General features: G+C 50.9%; 1 protein-coding gene across 3 annotated transcripts in view; it reads left to right on the forward strand.

Moving 5' to 3' along the window:
- Znf341 (zinc finger protein 341) overlaps positions 1–16,339 on the forward strand; it is a 33,293-nt gene extending 16,954 nt beyond the window's left edge. For all 3 annotated transcript variants that reach the window (XM_076570950.1, XM_076570949.1, XM_006992832.4), the window contains 7 exons: positions 2,398–2,588; positions 5,684–5,892; positions 9,210–9,306; positions 9,910–10,042; positions 12,567–12,678; positions 12,877–12,947; positions 15,168–16,339. In XM_076570950.1, the coding sequence (XP_076427065.1) occupies positions 2,398–2,588; positions 5,684–5,892; positions 9,210–9,306; positions 9,910–10,042; positions 12,567–12,678; positions 12,877–12,947; positions 15,168–15,682 (1,328 nt within the window). In that variant the 3' untranslated portion in view covers positions 15,683–16,339. The remainder of the gene's footprint in view (positions 1–2,397; positions 2,589–5,683; positions 5,893–9,209; positions 9,307–9,909; positions 10,043–12,566; positions 12,679–12,876; positions 12,948–15,167) is intronic.
- The last annotated feature ends 2,675 nt before the right edge of the window (positions 16,340–19,014 follow it).

Raw genomic sequence — 19,014 nt, forward strand, 5'->3', positions numbered from 1 at the left:
AATATTATCTCAGAAAAACAAAACAGGAGGCTATAGAGATGGCTTAGCAGTCAAGAGTCCTTGCTGTTCAATCATGAAGACCTGAGTTCCAATCCCAGCACCCACATCCGGTGGCTTACAAATATCTATAACTACAACTCCAGGGGATCTGATGCCCCCTTCTGACTCTCTCCAGCACCCACTCACACAGACACATAGACACACATAAGGGAAATAAAATAAACTAAAATTTGAGGTAAAGTTAATATATCTTACTGAACCTGATATACTGTTGTCTCCCAGGTAACGTAAAGGAATCATTGAGGTTCCTTCTTCTTTTTGGAGTTGAGTCTGGAACCTGGGCTCTTCTGCTCTTCCACAGAGCCACACCCTGTAAATGGGTTTTTCTTTGGGCCACCAGCTCACAAAAAACAACACAGAGACTTCTTATTAATTATGAAAACTCGGCCTTAGCTTAGGCTTGTTCCTAACTGGTTCTTATGACTTAATTTAACCCATATCTTTTAATCTATGTTCTTTTACGTGGCTTGGTTACCTTTGCTCTGTATTGCCCATCCTGTTTCCTCTGTGTTCAGCTGGCGATTCTGCCTTTCTTCCTCCCAGAGCTCTCTCTGTACAAAAGTCCCACCTATACCTCCTGCCTAGCTATTGGCCATTCAGCTCTTTATTAAACCCATCACAGTGACACATCTTCACACAGTATAAAGGAATATTCCACAACCCACAACACCCCAAAGCCACATGGAAATATTGTATATATTTTCTTACTAAATTTTTGAAATCTGGGGCTGGCTATCTTCCAGCTCTTTCTTGTCACCTATGGCTTGTGGCCACTGTATAGGACAGTGTGGAGCCAGAGCCACAGCTCTTCCCACCCAAGCACCAGGGCGAGCAGCCCCAGCCACATGCCAGCTGCTGAAGAGCCATTTGCTAGGCAGGTGCCAGGGCACTACTTTGTCTGACCCACTGGTGCCGTTGGAGCCGGCCCTCTTTGCTCCTGGATTTTTGCTTTCTGAACTTCTGCAGGCCCAGCCGCAGAGGCCGCGCATTCAGCACACATTATGGAGCCTACTGTGTGCCGGGCCATGGGCTACAGAGGTGAAGGATTAGGCTTCTGCTGTCAGGGACAGTGAGGGATGCTCTAGTTAGCAAAGAAGGACAAAGCAAAAGTAAGTTGTGGTTAGAAAGGCCTGGGGGAGGCCACTGGAATCAGGAGAGAGCCATGCCCTCCTCGATTCCCTTCTTGCCATGTGATGGTGATGGTGATGATGATGATGATGATGTCAGCACTGACAGGACCCTACAACAGACCCATGTTGTTCCAGACACATGTGCATCATTCATTTTATTGCCCCAATTCTATTAGAGTGGGTGCCATTATCCCCATTTTTTATGAGTGAAGCCACCAAGGTCCAGACAGATCATGTTTCCCGGTGGGACATGGCATTTTCTCTTTAGTCACTACTAGGTATGGACACACGTAGTGCACTATGATAGAGTATGATAATAAGTCTTTATCTATTAAGGGTCATCTTCAAAGTCAAGCTTCATAGCAGGCTGAGGGGAAATAGACTAATAGACTTAGGAGCTTCCTATCACTCTAAAAATCAGATAAGTAAGTCCAAGTCCAAGTCAGATCACATGGTCTGACTCAGTCCCCTCCCTGGGAGATGCAGTGGAGACTAGTACTTCCTAGGAACCCCCAGAAATCCCTAGACAGGGCTATAAGCCACGCTGCTGAAGGATCTGAAAACTCTGCAATTTTATCTGATGATTTTTTGGTGGTAGCACAAGGCTTTGAACTGAGGACCTCAGGAATGCTAAATAAGCCCTCTACTGCTGGGGAAAAAAAAAAAAAAGAAAGGCCTGGGAGACAGCCTGAGTATGCCTATGAGTGTTCAGTTTCTAACACCCATGGAGAGGTCAGAGTCTGAGTGAGAAGGTGGAGAGTGGGCAGAGGTCACTCGCTGTCTCTCAGTCAGAATGTATTTCAAGGGCTGTGGATGCACCTCAGGATAGAGCGTTTGCCTTTATGCAGGATGCCCTGGGTTCAGTCCCCAGCACTATATAAACTGACGTGGTGGCACAGACTTGTAATCCCAGCACTTGGGAGATAGTGGAGAAGGATCAGAAGTTCAAGGTCATCTTGGCTACGTAGCATATTTGAGACCAGTCTGGACTACATAAGACCCTGGATGAAAATAAAAAATAAAGAATGTATGTTAGTATTTTAGCGTCTTGTCTGGCTACACTGGAGCACACAGGCTGACCAAGTACAGTCCTGAATACAGCGTTTGACAGCCAGTCTGCAGTAGGTGGCCCAGGAGCCCTCCTGCCTGGTGTGGCTCTTGTCCTGCCTACCTTGAAACCCTTCCCTGTGACTTTCTTTCTGCATAGGGTTGGGCCAGACCCTGTCCAGCACCACGCAGCCCCAGGCCTTGCCCACGGCAGGCGAGGACGAAGGTGGCAAGCCGGAGGCCAAGCAGGTGGTCCTCATCGACAGTTCCTACCTGTGCCAGTTCTGCCCCAGCAAGTTCAGCACCTACTTCCAGCTCAAGTCCCACATGATCCAGCACAAGAAGGAACAGGTGGGTGGGCGTGAGAGCAGAGGGCACAGCTGCCCGTTTCTGAGCCTGATGGCCCTGGGGTCACCGGTGCTGCCTGGAAGGGGACAGGGATTAGGCCAGCCTTTTCCATGGTTCTTTGTCCTGAAGGTAGAGTCCTGGAGGAGTGACAGACAGTTAGGTTAAACTGTTAGGAGGTTTGCCATCTGACCTGGCAGGAAGCTGAACCAGGACAAGCACTCAGCTCAGGTTCAAGGGCTTTGTGTCTTGTCTGGCCACTCTAGTGGCTGTCATCATAAGGTGTGGCCTTGTCCTCCGTCGTGGCTTACCTCCTGCTTGCTGCCCTTCCCCCTTCTTTTGTAGAGACAGGTTCTCACTGTAGCCCAGGCTGACTGGAACTGGCTGTGTAGACCAGGCCAGCCTCAAATTTGCAGAGATCCGCCTGCTTCTGCCTCCTGAGTGCTGAGATTAAATGTGAGCACCACCATGCTCTGTGCTCTATTTCTGACCTTTGCGGTGTGTGTGTGTGTGTGTGTGTGTGTGTGTGTGTGTGTGTGTGTGTGTGTGTTCAAGTGCCATGGATAGTGTGAAGGTCGGAGGACAACTTGTGGGAGTTGGTTCTCTCCTCTTACCATGGGAGTCCCAGAAATTGAGGTGAGATTGTCAGGTTCAGTGTCAAGTGCCTTTACCTGCTGAACCATCTCACTGTCCCGTCAGGGTCACCCTTCGTAGAAAACCCAGTCATAGTATTTCTCATGAGCAATGGAAACCTTCCTAGAAGAATTCTCTGCGTTTCTTATGGATCAGAGAGTTTTGTTTTGTTTTTGTTTTTGTTTTAAGACAGGGGCTCATGGGGCTGGTCCTGTGGCTCAGTGGTTAAGAGCACTGAGTTCATTTCCCAGCACCCACATCAGGTGGCTCACAACTGCCTGCCAGTCCAGCTCCAGGGGATGACGCCCTCTTCTGACCTCTGAGGGCACCTGTACTCACAGGTGCATGCATATGCGTGCTCTGAGGATGACCTTGAAGTTCTGTCCTCCAAGCGCTAAAATTGGGCTTCATGCAAGCTAGCCAAGGCAGCTGCCAACAGGACCAACCTGACTTTGTCCCCAGCTCCAGAGCCCTGCTCTTATCATGTAGGAGACTATTATTATGTGTACAGTGATAAAGACTGGTCGATAGTTGGGGTTTTATTTCTCTCCTATCGAAATAGTCCTGAAATTAGCAGTGTTGGGCTTGTCTTGCAGGCTAGGCATGTCATCCGGGGCCAGGCTTCTGTCTCTGCTCTAGTATCCCTAGCTTGTGGTGTTCACCCTCAGAGCTGCAGAGGGGTTGCTGTGTCTCCATCTACCACATTTATATTCCAGTCAAGATAAATGCAAAAGGCAGAGGGGATTCCTGCTAGCAGGCTTTTGCCATCTTTGTTTTGGGAAGGATGATCTTCCCAAAGACAGTTACCTGCATACCATTGCCAAGACATGGCTGTCACTAGATTTAAGGCTGTCAGGAGGACCAGGGGTTTCACCCTGTCTTGTGGGTACCCTGGGCTAATTGGAGTTGACTTCGTTAGGAATAAAGAGGGTTTGACACTGTGTAAGCACCTGAGAAATATTGATAACTGCTTGAATTTTCAAAATATTAAAAGCTTATTTCTTATAGAAATGAGACCATACATATGTCAGAATGTCACATAGATCATGAAAGAAGCAGTGAAAATGATAATACAGTTCACAAGAGTATGTGATACATGCCTCCTGCATTTGACTGTCCCCACATCAGATGGCTAAGGTAGACACAAATTTCGTTAATGTCTCATCCACAACCTTTGGAGTTACCTCTTCTGTCTCCCAACAACAAAATCCCTCCCATTAGGAGCAGGGACATGGCTCAGGGGCCGAGCACTTGCCTGTGTAAGGCCCTGAGTTACATCCATAGCATCACACACATACACACAAAAATCATTTCTGTTGGATTTCCTTTTGTAACAAATTAGCATTGAACTTGAGAGTCTGGGTCCTACGTCAATACTAAATAGTCAAAACTAGCCATGTCCCCAAGGAGTGAGAGGACCGAGGGAAGTTTGTTGGGTAGCAGTTCCAAAGATGATCCCCAGACGACACTCATCTGAGGATTCCTATTAGGAGTGAGAAACATGTCCGGGCCACCAGCATCCACCAAGTCACATGCCCTGGTGGTACTGCCTCTCAATTTTTCTTTTCTTCTTCTTCTCCTCCTCCTCTTCTTCTTCTTGTTCTTCTTGTTTCTTCTTTGATATGGAGTCTCATATAGTTCAAGCCAGCTGTGAACTCACCCTATTGCTAAGGATTATCTTTTAATTTTTAAAGATTTATTTACTCTATTTTAGGTGTATGAGTGATTTGCCTGTGTGTATGTATGTATATATATGTATATATATGCCTGGTACCCTGGAGGTCAAAAGAAGGCCTAGATTTCCTGCAACTGGAGTTATGGTTATGAACTACCATTTGAGTGCTGGGAATTGAACCTGAGTCCTTGCAGCAAGTACTCCTAACCCTCCTAATGGCTGAGGTACGGCTCCAGCCCTACCGCTTGTGATCCTGGACCTTTCCTTTTCTTCCCAAGTGCACCACTGCCCTCAGCTAATGACACTCGTTTGAGAGCTGGGACAAAGAAAGGGTATAGTGTCACCCTTCACTGTATTTTCAGGTCTTGGGTAATTTTTATGGATACATTCAGGTTTCACAAAGCCTTAGGGAAAGGTAACTGGCCAAGAGAAGAGAACCCTGCAATCATAGTGAAGCCAGGAACTGAGCCAGTCTGTGATCCTCAGGAGGCTCATCCAAGGGAATCTCAATTCAAGGCCTGACTGAGCTACAGAGTGAGTTCAAAACCAGCCTGGGCGAACTTAGTGAGCACCTCTATCAAAATAGAAAGTAAAAAGAGAGCTAGAGATAAAACTCAATGGGAAGCTGCTTGCCCAGAATTTGGGAGGCCCTGGGCCCTGGTTTCATCTGTGGGGACCGGGGAACAGCTGGCAGGTTGTTCATAGCAGTGTTTATAGCCTCATGCCAGGGTCACAGGGTAGGGGTAGCAGCGGAGGCGACTTCCACCTCTCACTCCCAGTGTCTCCTCCCAAGGTGTACAAGTGCGTGGTCAAAAGCTGTGCCCAGATGTTCCCCAAGCTGGACACCTTCCTGGAGCACATCAGAAGCCACCAGGAGGAGCTGAGCTACCGCTGCCATCTCTGTAGCAAGGACTTCCCCTCCCTGTATGACCTGGGCGTGCACCAGTACTCCCACAGCCTCCTGCCGCAGCACAGCCCCAAGAAGGACAGCACCGTCTACAAGTATGTGCGCATGCCACCAGCCACGCTGGACCAGTGGGCAGGGAGCCTGGCTCAGGCTGCTCAGCATCAGCGACATGTCCGCAAAGGGAAACTGAGGCTAAAAGCTGGGGTCCAGCCTGGGGTGTCTGAGTGTTTGGGCGCGAGAGGGAAAGAACGATGCCGACCCTTCTTAGGCCACTCTTCACTCTTCTATGGTAAATGTCAGCATTTACTATAGAAACAACCTTGAGAAGGGTAACTCAGGGCCGGAAAGATGGCTCGCTGAGTGTATACAGGTGCTGGCCGCCAAGCCTCGCGGCCTGGGTTCAATTCATAAGACCCAACATGGTGGAGGGAAAGGATTGTTCTCTCACCTCCGCTGGCACATACACTCACAAAATAAATAAAGAGAAAAGGAAAGAAAAAAAAAATTAGCTGGGCATAGTGGTGCACGCCTTTAATCCCTGCACTACGGAGGCAGAAGCAGATGGATCTTTGTGAGATCTGGTCTACAAAGCAAGGTCCAGGACAGCTAGGGCTGTTACACAGAGAAACCCTGTCTCGAAAAGACAAAAAAGAGGAAAAAAATAAAGTTGAGGGCTGGAGAGATGGGTCAGTGGTTAGAATATTTGCAGAGGACCTAGGTTCAGTTCCCAACCCACACATGGTGGTTCACAACTGCCTGTAACAGAAGAGGGATCTGGTGCCCTCTTCTGGCCTCTGTGGGCTCCTGCAGGCACAAGTTGCACATAAATTCATGTAGGCTCACACACATACACAGAAAACAATCTTAAAAAACTAGCATTCTAGAGCTGGAGAGATGGCTCAGCTGTTAGAAGCTAGGCTTACAACCAAAAACACTGGAGTTTTGGGTTCTCTTGTCAGAAATGAGGTTGCCACATAGATCTTCAGCTTTTTCCTCCTGAAGTTGTCCGTTCTGTCATCAGTGGTCTATAGAGTATCCCCTGTGTTTTCTGGGCCTCCTCTAGACAAGGTGTGCTCTTCAGATATTCACCATCATGCTTCTGCCCTTTGGGCTCCCCCCCCCCCCCGCCCCTTTGCTGGCTGCTGGTTGAGAGCAGGTGTTTCACAAACAGTCCTGAGCCTATGGGGACAGGTGGTGACAGGTATCTGTATGGGACACCTTCCACTAAATATTTTCATGTTGGAATGGCTTTTGTATTTCATATAAACTTATACCTGTAGGGATTTGTCTGGTGACCTCTGTTACCTCAGAAACTTCTGGGTGAGGCTTCTGGGATTAAGATAAGTAAGTGCAGATCTTTGAGCCAAGATCCTTGTTGCCCACGGAGACGGGTGTGTGAACAAATGCTTTTTGTACACTGTGCTGAAATGCTGCCAACCTGCCTTCAAATAGCTCAGGAGGCAGCTGCTTCAGGGTTGCCTGAGGGTGAAGACAGGGACTGTGGAGCCACCTGCCTATGCTCGGATCCCAAGCTGACTTGAGAAAGTACTGAACTGCCGTCAGCCTCAGTTCCCTCACCTGTGGTAAGGGGTCCTGAGGATGCTTAGCCTGTTAGAACAGGACCTGTCCCCATGTCACCGCCCTCCCCCATCAATATCACGCGGAGTCCTGGCTGATTTCACTGCACAGCCAAGGGTGACCCTTGATTACTTTGTCTCCACTTCTCTCAAGTACTCCTATGTAGTCCAGGCTGGTCTTGAACTCACTATGTAGCTGAAGATGACCTTGAACTTCTGATGTTTCTGTCATTACCTCCTGAATGCTGGGATAACATCTGTTCCACTCTATTATGCAGTGTTGGGGACTAAACCAAGAGCCTTGTGGGTGTTAGGCAAGCACTCTACCAGTTCAGTTATATCCCTAGACCTCCTTCCTCCATTTCTTGTTTCCAGTTAGGGTCTCCCAGGCTGACCTTGAGTTCACTATGTAGCTGAAGTTGGCATTGACTTTGAAGTGACGCTCTTGCCTCAGCTCCCTGAGAGCTGGGGTTATAGGCCAGTACCACTGTGCTTAGCTTTCTCCTGGATTCTTCGTAAAGGTCAAATAAGAGAATTTACCAAGCATGTAGACATGGTCCTTGGAACACAGGAGATGCTCAATAAGAGATCACTACAGCCAGGCACTGGTAGCGCACACCTTTAATCCCAGCACTCGAGAGGCAGAGGCAGGCAGATCTCTGTGAGTTCAAGGCTAGCCTAGTCTACAAAGCGAGTTCCAGGACAGTTAAGACTCACACAGAGAAACCCTGTCTCAAAAAAAAAATTTTAATGAAAAGTAAATAAATTTAAAAAGAAAAAAGAGATCACTATAGCTGTACTATTCAGCTGTATGCAGAAACCCAGGATGACAAGGACACAGGGACTAGGTGTCTCTCTCAGTAGGTAGGTTGAGCTTGTGTGGTGGTCACATCATGTTTGTAGAGGTCCAGGCTCTGGTGGTTGGTTGCTATGTGTCCTTGGAGTTGAGTAGACTTGGCCTGCCTATGGAATGTCCCCAAGCCACTGAAGTGACTCTCACTTCAGTGATGTATTCATTTTTTTTTTGTTTGTCTTCTTTTCTTTTCCTTTTGTTGTTTGAGTCAGGGTGTTGCTACATAGCCCTGACTATCCTGGAGCTTGGTATGTAGCCCAGGCTAGCCTCAGATTTACAGTAGTCCTACTACTTCTGCTTCCCAGGTACAATAGGTCTGCACTAGCACACCACCCCACCTCCTTATTTTCCTTTTGAAAACAAGATTTCTTGCTAGGCATCACAGCACATGTAATCCCAATACTTGGGAGGCGGAGGCAAGAAGCCAAAGCCATTCTTGTCCACACAGAAGTTTGAAGCTAGCTTGGGCCCAATGAGTTGCAGTCTCAAAAAAAATTTTAAAAAATATTTATTGATGTTATTTGCTTCCTAGTTGCAAAAGGCATTTTTGTTAAATACAGAAAAAAGGATTTTTTTCTTTAATTTGTTATTGTTGTTTACCCATGGAACCCAGAAGTCCCCTGAAGCTAGAGATGGTTGTGAGCTGCCATGTGGGTGATGGGAATCGAACCTGGGTCCTCTGGGTGAGCAGCCAATGCTTTTAACCACTGAGCCCTCTTTTATACCCTGATTTTCATTTTTAAAGACACCGTCTGGCTACCTTGGGGGATAAGGGACTTCAAGGGTCAGGATGAGGCCAGGAAACCAGAGAGGCTCCTACCCATGTCTCAGCAGCTCACCTTGGGTAGAGAATGTCAAAGAAGCATGGACACATTTGAGAATGGATTACATGGAGGATTTTGTCTCCTGAAGTTGGTTTTGGGAAAACAAGGGGAAGTCTCCGTCCTTGCTAGAACTCATCTCTCTCTTCCTTCCCACTTAGGTGTGTCAAGTGTGTGAATAAATACTCCACTCCTGAGGCCTTGGAGCACCATGTACAGACAGCCACTCACAGCTTTCCCTGTCCACACTGCCAGAAGGTAGGTGTCACAGCATCTTCCTCACAGGGGGCCCTGAGAGGGACAGTAACCTGACTGAAGACTTTGGATAGCCGAGCATGGTGGCACACACCTTTAATCCAAGGTCTTGGAAGGCAGAGGCAGGCAGATCTCTGTGAGTTGGAGGCCAGCCTGGTCTACAGAGCCAGTTCCAGGACAGCCAGGGCTACACAGAGAAACCCTGTCTCAAAAAAATAAATAAATGACTTTGGATGATCATTCAGAGGCAGAATTTGAGTTGTCTAGCATGGCATCAGATAGTTAAGAAGGCTTTGTAGAGAGGCACTGACACCTGACTTGGGTCTTGAGGGATGAATAGGAGTTTATGAGACCAAGAAAGTCCTTTGTGTAGGAAGAACAGCCTGGGTTGCAACTCAGAGGGAATGTGCTTTGGCTGGGCTCTTGAGTGCTTAGAGAGCCGAGAGGTCTGGAGGGCTGGGTCTGACCCTCTGGCCTCCAGCTCTGTGGGCAGATAGGATGATGTTTCCATGGAGCTCAACACCAGGGTCCCTGAGCTCAGAAGATGGGAGCTGGTGAGGGATGGGGTCCTGGCAGCTGACCTCCCACAATTCTGTCTTTCTCCAGGTCTTCCCCTGTGAGCGCTACCTACGGCGTCACTTACCCACCCATGGCAGTGGTGGCCGGTTCAGGTGTCAGATCTGTAAGAAGTTCTTCCGGAAAGAGCACTACCTCAAGCTGCATGCCCACATCCACTCAGGTAAGTGCCCTGCCCACCCCTCCCCTCTCTGGCCTGCTCCTCTGTCCCATTTCCATCTGTAATGGCTCATCTCCTCTGAATCCCTCTTCTTGCCCTCCATACCAATCTTCACTCTCCTTCCTCACCTGTGAACATGGGGCTCCACCACCTCACCTGTGAACATGGGGCTCCACCACCTCACCTGTGAACATGGGGTTCCACCACCTCACCTGTGAGCATGGGGCTCCACCACCTCACCTGTGAGCATGGGGCTCCACCACCTCACCTGTGAACATGGGGCTCCACCACCTCACCTGTGAACATGGGGCTCCACCACCTCACCTGTGAACATGGGGCTCCACCACCTCACCTGTGAACATGGGGCTCCACCACCTCACCTGTGAACATGGGGCTCCACCACCTCACCTGTGAACATGGGGCTCCACCACCTCACCTGTGAACATGGGGCTCCACCACCTCACCTGTGAACATGGGGATCCACTACCTCACCTGTGAACATGGGGCTCCACCACCTCACCTGTGAACATGGGGATCCCATCACCTTGAAAGCAGAAATGAAACTGAGTAGTGGTGGTGCACGCCTTTAATCTCAGCACCTGAGAAGTAGGCAGATCTCTGTGAGTTGGAGGCTAGCCTGGTCTACAGATTGAGTTCCAGGACAGCCAGGGCTATACAAAGAAAAAATAGAAATGAAAAAAAAAAAGGGAGGGAGGGAGGGAGGAAGGGAGGGAGGGAGGGAGGAAGGGAGGGAGGAAGGGAGGGAGAAGAGAGCAGAGGTGAGCCCTGGAGCAGGCAGTGCGGACTTGACTCTGCCCTTCTAGGCCAGCCTTGCTAGACTACCTCGTGGGTGTAGGTGACTGTCCTGCACCCCGTCTGCTAGGTTCCCAGCTTGAGGTATAGAAAAGTTTTTGAATTGTTAAATGTTTATGGAAGAAGGAGAGATGGTATCTCACATAGCCAAGGCTGGCCTGATCCTCCTGCCTCTACCTCCCCAGTGCTAGGATTACAGGTCTGTGCCACAGGATTCAGGAAGGGGTGTGTGTGTGTGTGTGTGTGTGTGTGTGTGCCTTGGGTGAGTGTTAGAGCTTACCTTCAACCTTGCTTTAGGCAGGGTCTCTGTTGTTGCGCACTGCTGTGTACACAGGCCAGCTTTGGCCTTTAAATGCCCCGGGATTCATCTGTCTCCACCTCTCATCGCCCTTTAGCTGGACAGGATTACAGATGTGTGGCCCCTCCCAGTTTTCCGTGAGTTCTGGGGATTTGGACTCAGGTGCTCACACTTGTGCAGCAAGCATTTTATCCACTGAGCCATCCCCCAGCCCCAGGATTCACTTTTATCTTTAAAATAAGTACTGGATGGGTGTGGTATACACCTGTAATCCTGTCTACTCCTGGAGGCTGAGATGGGAGGGCCCAGGGCCCTCCTGGGCAATAAAGAGTTTCTCTTTCAACACAATACCAGATAAAAACAAATTCTTGCATGCTAGAACCTGCAGGTCACAGCTTACACAGTGCTCCCAGCTCCCTCCCTAGCTACTGCCTAGTTTGAATGACAGATTAGAAAAAAATTATGTGTTTTTGTGAGTTTATGTCATGTGCATAAAGTACCCTCAGAGATCTGAAGAGAGTGGTACAGGCCAGGTGGTGGTGGCGCACACCTTTAATCTCAGCACTCTGGAGGCAGAGGCAGGAAGATCTCTGAGTTTGAGGCCAGCCTGGTCTACAGAGTGAGTTCCAGGACAGCCAGGGTGACACAGAGAAACCCTGTCTCAAGGAGAAAAAAGTAAGCCGTGGTGGGGAGGGGATTGGGTGGAAGTATGGCTTAACAGTCAAGAACACTTGCTGTCCTTCCAGAGGACCAGGTTCAATTCTCAGCACCCAAAGGTTGCCTCACAACTGTCTGTAACTGCAGTTCTAGGGGATCTGACACCCTCTTCTGGCCTCCTTGGGCATCAGACATGCACACACATGGTTCACAGACTTACACATGCAGGCAATAATGTCATACACATAAAAATAAAAGTAATGACATATATATTTAATTAGAAATATACTTTAAAGCTGGGGTTATGGTGTGGTGCTTTCCTGGCAAACATCAAGCCTTGAGTTCCATGGTGACATATTTCTGTAATCTTAGCACTTGGGAAGGCTGAGGCAGGAGGATTGTGCACTCCAATCCAGCTTGGGCTACACAGTGAAAACCTCTCAAAAACCAAATAAAACCCCTCCAAATTCTCTGTGCCAAGTCAGGAAGAATAAGAGGAGCTTTTCTTATTCTTATTCTTATTTCTTATTTAATCCCAGCACTCAGGAGGCAGAGCCAGGCAGATCTCTGTGAGTTCAAGGCCAGCCTGGTCTACAGAGTGAGTTCCAGGACAGGCACCAAAACTACAACAGAGAAACCCTGTCTCAAAAAACAAAAAACAAAAAAAAAAAAAAAAAAGAAATAAAAGAAAAGCTCCTCCTCCTGGGGGGTTCAGATTCCTGCTCATGGGACCCATGTGGTGTTCCCATGTCCCCACAGGTGAGAAGCCCTACAAATGTTCAGTGTGCGAGTCTGCATTCAACCGCAAGGACAAGCTGAAGAGACATATGCTGATCCACGAACCCTTCAAGAAGTACAAATGTCCCTTCTCGTAAGTAGGAGCTGCCTTATTTATGGGGTTGGGGGTTGGATTACCTTGGAGGGGCCAATATGGAAGGCTGGGCTGAGGCCCTCTGTGCATGTGTTGGGGCCCGGCCTGGCTCACTGGCCACGCTGCTGCCCTGCTTAGCCCTTGGGCTGACAAAGGCTGGTGCAGGTGCTCCCCGTAACTGGTGGCTCTGGGTTCCAGGATGCACACAGGCTGCAGTAAGGAGTTCAACCGGCAGGACAAGCTGAAAGCCCACATTCTCTCCCACGCTGGTAAGAGGCTTAGGGGCCTGTTGGAGGGACTGGCTAAGATAACTTCCCCGAGATACAGCTCTCAGGAGGAGCAGGCATCTGTGGGATGCATATTGTCCTGGCCTGGTCTAATCCAGCCAGCGGGTTTCTGCTCATGTGTTCATGGGAACTAGAAGCCAGGTCTGTGTTGGGGACCTCGGCACAGCAGGGGTGAATTAGATGCAACCCCAGTCCCAGGGGAAGTAGATGTAAACAGCTAAACTGGACAGTGTGCAGTGACATAGAGGTGTGTGTCAGTGCCGTCCAAGATGTGGCCTCCAAGCCACCTTCCCAGGGCAAGCAAGAGTGTCTGTCAGCATCCCATCCACCGTCCATGCCGACCCCCCATCCACCATCCATGCCAACCCTCCATCCACCGTCCATGCCGACCCCCCATCCACCATTCATGCCGACCCTCCATCCACCATCCATGCCCACCCTCCATCCACCATCCATGCCGACCCCCCATCTACCGTCCATGCCCACCCCCAAACCATTGCTCATGCTGACCCTCCATCCACCATCCATGCCCACCTTCCATCCACCGTCCATGCCGACCCCCCATCCACCATCCATGCCAACCCTCCATCCATCGTCCATGCCGACCCTCCAACCATTGCTCATGCCGACCCCCCATCCACCGTCCATGCTGACCCTCCATCCATCGTCCATGCCCACCCCCCAACCATTGTTCATGCCGACCCCCCATCCACTGTCCATGCCCACCCCCCAACCATTGCTCATACCGACCCCCCATCCACTGTCCATGCCGACCCCCCATCCACCGTCCATGCCGACCCCCCATCCACCGTCCATGCTGACCCCCCAACCATTGCTCATGCCGACCCTCCAACCATTGCTCATGCCGACTCTCCATCCACCATCCATGCTGACCCCCCATCCACCGTCCATGCCGACCCCCCATCCACTGTCCATGCCGACCCTCCATCCACTGTCCATGCCGACCCCCCATCCACCGTCCATGCCCACCCCCCAATCATTGTTCATGCCGACCCCCCATCCACTGTCCATGCCGACCCCCTATCCACCGTCCATGCCGACCCCCCATCCACCGTCCATGCTGACCTCCCAACCATTGCTCATGCCTACCCCACATCCATGGTGTGTCAGTGTGGCATCTTCCCCTTAGTGTAACAATCAAAAATGTCTCCAAAAATTCCCATGGAGATAAAGTTAATGTTGCTTCTATTAAAAGCTCGCAAATGGGAGAGCAGAGTGGGCAAGTCTCTCAGTTGGTAGAGCACTTGCCTAGCATGCATAAAGAAAGCCCTGGGTTTGATTCCCAACAACACATAAACTGAGCGTGGTAGTAAAATTGTAGTTCCAGTACTTGGGGGCTAGAAGCAAGAGTTCAAGGTCATCTTTGGCTTCATAGCAAGTTCAAAGCCTGAGCTACAAGAGACTTTTCCCTTCTTTTTTAATGGGAAATGGGGGAGAGTCGATCAAGGACTTGGACTTCTTAGCTTTGAGCCTGGGTGCTACCAGCTTCTTGCTGGGTGGTCTCAGGCAAGTAGCTGCTCCTTTTGGGCCCCCAACCCCAGGAGGCTGAAGGGTGAAGGCATTTACAGAAGGAGCCTGGCCCAGCAGGGTTAGTGTGGAAATCAGGGAAGTCCTCCACAGAGTCTAGCCTGAGGAGAGAGAGGAGCTAGGAAATTGTTTTCCTGGAAGAGAGAACAAGTGTGGGCCCCTTGGATAAGGAAAGACCAGAGGAGGGAGGGGCTGGAGCACAGACCCACGGTGGAGGAGGAGGGGCTGGAGCACAGACCCACGGTGGAGGAGGGGCTGGAGCACAGACCCACGGTGGAGGAGGGGCTGGACAGACTCACCCTCAGAGCAGGGTTTGGGTACCAAGCCTCTTACGATTTTGTGCTTTACAAAGACATCTCTCTCTCCCATTGGCAAGGGCCTGAGGGGCATAGGTGAGGCCAGCAGCCCAGAAGCGGTAGCTGCCTCTAATTATCCAGGGAAAGGTGGTGGGGTGGCTGACAGAGATCACCAAGGCTTAGGATTATTTCAGGCACGGGAGCAGGTGCAAAGGCCCGGGGACAGGAGGATACACAGTGTGGTAGAGTGAGTGCCAGGGACGGTGAAAGATGGCAGTGGAACCAGCCGAGGCCTGACCACACAGACGCTTGGAGGGCCCGAGGCTGCAGCTCTCGCTGACCGCCCCTCACTCCCCAGGCCTGAAGCTCCACAAGTGTGGGCTGTGCAGCAAGTCCTTCAGCCGCCGCGCCCACCTGGCGGAGCACCAGCGCGCGCACACAGGCAACTACAAGTTCCGCTGCGCAGGCTGTGCCAAGGGCTTCTCACGACACAAATACCTCAAGGATCACCGCTGCCGCCTGGGCCCCACGAAGGACAAGGACTTGCAAGCCCGGCGGCCTCCCCGGAGGAGAGCAGCCCCGCGCGGTAGTGGCAGCATCGTGGGTGTACACAAGGAGGAGAACCCGGTGCCCGACCCGCTGGGGCTGGAGGAGCTGAAGGCTGCAGGGCCCGCACCCGAGGCTGCCCCTGGCAAGCCGCCCTTCGAGCAGGATGCAGTGCTGTCCATCGTGGTGGGCGGGGACCCGGAGCTGGTAGTGCCCGGGCACACCGAGGGTCTGGGCTCCAACCTGGCCTTGGCCGAGCTGCAGGCCGGGGCTGAGGGTGCGTGTGCCATGCTTGCTGTCCCGGTCTACATCCAGGCGTCAGAATGACCAGGCTGGACTTCCCGGGGGAGGCCGTAGGCACAAGCCTTTTTGGGAGTTCCTGCATCAACCCTGTCCCATAACTGTCCTCCTGTGCCCCGCGATCAGCTAGGGAGCCCTGCAGCATTCACAGGGTCTGAAGCAGGCACCGTAGCCCCAGGGCACAGCAGTGATAAGAGAGATGGCCAGAACGTGAGGTGCCCAGGGGCTGGCTGGTGGAGGCTGGTACTTGGGCCTCCTCCAAGAGAAGGCGGAGTGATTCTACCCACCCATCCAGGCTACCTGGGGTGGCCTCAGGTTGCGCTGCCCCTTGTGCTGGCTGGGTGTGGTTGGAGTCCTTGTGTGTTGAACCATTACCAAAACACTTCCTGATGGCCTCCTTAGAGGACTGTGTGAGGTGAGTATGTAAGAGTATCTAAGTATCTAAGCCTGGGGCTTAGCGTGTAGCCACCAGCCAGCCCTGGCTTCGGATCTGCCTGTGTGACCTCAGGCCAGGCACTTAACCTCTTTCTGCTCCATTTCCTCACCTGTACAACAGGACTTAATATAGTACTACCTCTTAGAGTGTCCTGAGGACAAAGTATGTGGAAATGTGCAAAGGACTGCACACAGTACCCATGGCTTGGAAAGTGCTCAATAAATCTCAATAAATGTTTTTATCAAAGAGATGAGTCCAAATGGCTCCGGCCCGAGCCACAGTGTTTCCTTTCTTAGCCCTGAAGGGGCAGCGCTCCTTCTAAAGCACAGGCCGAGGACTGTAGTCCTCATACCTTAGCCAGCCAAGGAGAGTCACAGAGGAGCAGGCCTGCCCAGACGGGTGTAGTTCTTACAGTACGAAGCACTCAAGAAGCTAAGGTGGGAGGATTTTGAGCTTCAGGTCAGCCTGGTTACAGGCTGCCAACCTGCCCCCCCACCTCAGGTGCAGACCTGGTGCTCCCCAGATGTTATTCCCGTGGTTTGTACAAATGGCTCAGCGAAGAGGTTTCTACCTGTGTGGAACGTCAGAATCCTGGGCCTTCCCCCGATGCTGTCAGTTCAGATGCTTTGATTATAGGCAGGAGCCCCTCTCCATGCCCCTACCTTTGGGGTCCCCTCCATTCCCAGCTAGTCCAGGTGGGAGGCAAGCCAGGCCAGTGGAGAGGCAGGTAGGAGACCAGGGCCCCTAACTCATGTGTTTCCATTTCTTTTCACAGCCATCCTCTGAACCACATTGCTTCTGTTACAGAAGGGGAAACTGAGGCTCAGAAAAGGACCAGGGCAGGGCACAGTAGAGTTGACTGTTTGATGGCGGAGTTTCCTAGAAGCCTGGCATGATCTTCAGACCTCTGTGCTGAGACCCAAGGCTGGAGCTCAGAGCCATGCCTGGCTTCCCACATGTTCAAGGAGGATGGGGAGTGGGGGGCTGCAGGAGGGGCAAAGCCAATGGGGATGGGTGAGGGCCCCAAGCATCCTGTCTACACAAGAGCCAGGGGACTGGTGGGAGGGGAATTTTTAAAGGAGATGACATTTGAGCTGGGGGCTTTGTTTTGGTTCACTCGATTGGCTGGCTGATTGCCTGGCTAGCAGGCTGATTTTCTGAGACAAGGCCTCACTCTGTAGCTCAGGCTAGCCTGGGACTCACTATATAGCCCAGCCTGGCTCCAAACTCCTGAAAGTCATCTTGCCTCAGCCTCCCAAGTGCTGGGATTACAGCTGTGGGCCGCCATACCTGCTGCTACAGGGTGCTCTGGCGGAAAGACAAGGGAGAGCAATTATGGAAGAAGGTAGGAAGTCGGGGCTGGTGAACGGCCCGGGGTGACTGGAGATTGGGAGGAGTACGTGAAGGCGACAGCTGCTGATCCTTTAAGCTTTCAGGTAATGGACACCTCTAAGCTGCTCATGTCACACTGCCTCAGTCGTCAGGTGTGAGCTCTTGCTTCCCCGAGTTCAGAGTTGAGGACGCAGAAGCACAGAGAGGCAGAGCTCCTTGCCTAGGCTCACACAGCCTGCAAGTTGCAGAGCCGGGGAGTCAGGGCAGCATGGCCCTGCCTCCACATGCTCTCAGCCACTCTGCCCTATTGAAATAGGAGTTGGTGATGAATGAGAGAGAGCCTTGGGGATTAAGAAATGCAGCTTTTACTCTCTACACGTCCTGGAGGAGTCCTGGAGGCAGAAAGCCTGTGTTTAGATCGGAGGATGAACATTCAGGGAAATGCTAACACAACTGCTTCCACACTCAGCTAGAGCTCTATTCCCAACAGCACTCCTGTGTGCGCATATTTTCCAGAAATCGTGAAAAAAAAGCACCCATTTGCCATAGGCTTGTCTTTGTTCCAAGCACTCGAGTTAGGAACTGAATCCAGTTTTGTGGCTGAGATAAGGCAAGGCAGGTATAAAGGGTTATCAGGCCAAAGCCACAGAACAGGTAAGTGGCAGAGACAGGTCACAGCGGAAGTTAGATTTGGCACAGAACTGTGCAAGGGGAGCTGGACACTGTTGGAGTCTGATCGGCACATGTATCCCTAGTTTAGCAGGTGGGAGACAGCCCCAGAGAAAGGAAAGCCCTTCATCGGGTCACGGGGAATTGGTGGCAAAGGAACCAAAGCACCTTGAAGAGCCTCCCAGTTGCTGGACAATGTGGTGTTAAGAGGCTGAGCATCCATGGGCTGGAGAGATGGCTCAGTGGTTAAGAGCACTGGCTGCTCTTCCAGAGGACCTGAGTTCCATTTCCAGGAACCACATGGTGGCTCACAACCATCTGTAATGAGAGCTGGTGCCCTCTTCTGGCTTGCAGGTGTACATGCAGGCATATGTGCAGGTAGAATACTGTATACATAACAAACAAACAAACAAATAAATCTTTAAAAAAAAAAAAAAAGAGGTTGAGCATCCAGGTCCCACCCTAATCTAGAAAGAGCGCCAACTGGTGTCAGGCAGGGCTGTGTTTGAATCCTGGCTCTGCCCCCTCTGGACTGTGGCAAATGCATCTGAATCTCTGAATCTCAACTTCCACAGCTAAAGGAAAGAACAATATCTGTCTTGTTAAAGTTTCTTTATTTCCTTTTTTTTCTTTGTTTCTTCTTCCTCCTCCTCCTTCTTCAAGACAGGGTTTCTCTGTGTATCCCTGGCTGTCCTAGAACTTTCTCTGTAGCCCAGGCTGGCCTCAAACTCAGAGATCTGCCTGCCTCTGCCTCCCAGATGCTGAGATTAAAGGTGTAGCTTTGTGAAAGAGCATTTGTCTCACACACATAGGGTCCTGAGGAAGGGGAAGGAACATCTCTCAGGATGGCTACTAATTTCTCTTTTTCAGTACAGCTATAGTACTAGCACTCACTCTGGAGGCTGAGGCAGAAGGATCACAG

Source organism: Peromyscus maniculatus, chromosome 4, assembly GCF_049852395.1.
Source record: "Peromyscus maniculatus bairdii isolate BWxNUB_F1_BW_parent chromosome 4, HU_Pman_BW_mat_3.1, whole genome shotgun sequence".
Taxonomy (NCBI): Eukaryota; Metazoa; Chordata; class Mammalia; order Rodentia; family Cricetidae; genus Peromyscus; species Peromyscus maniculatus.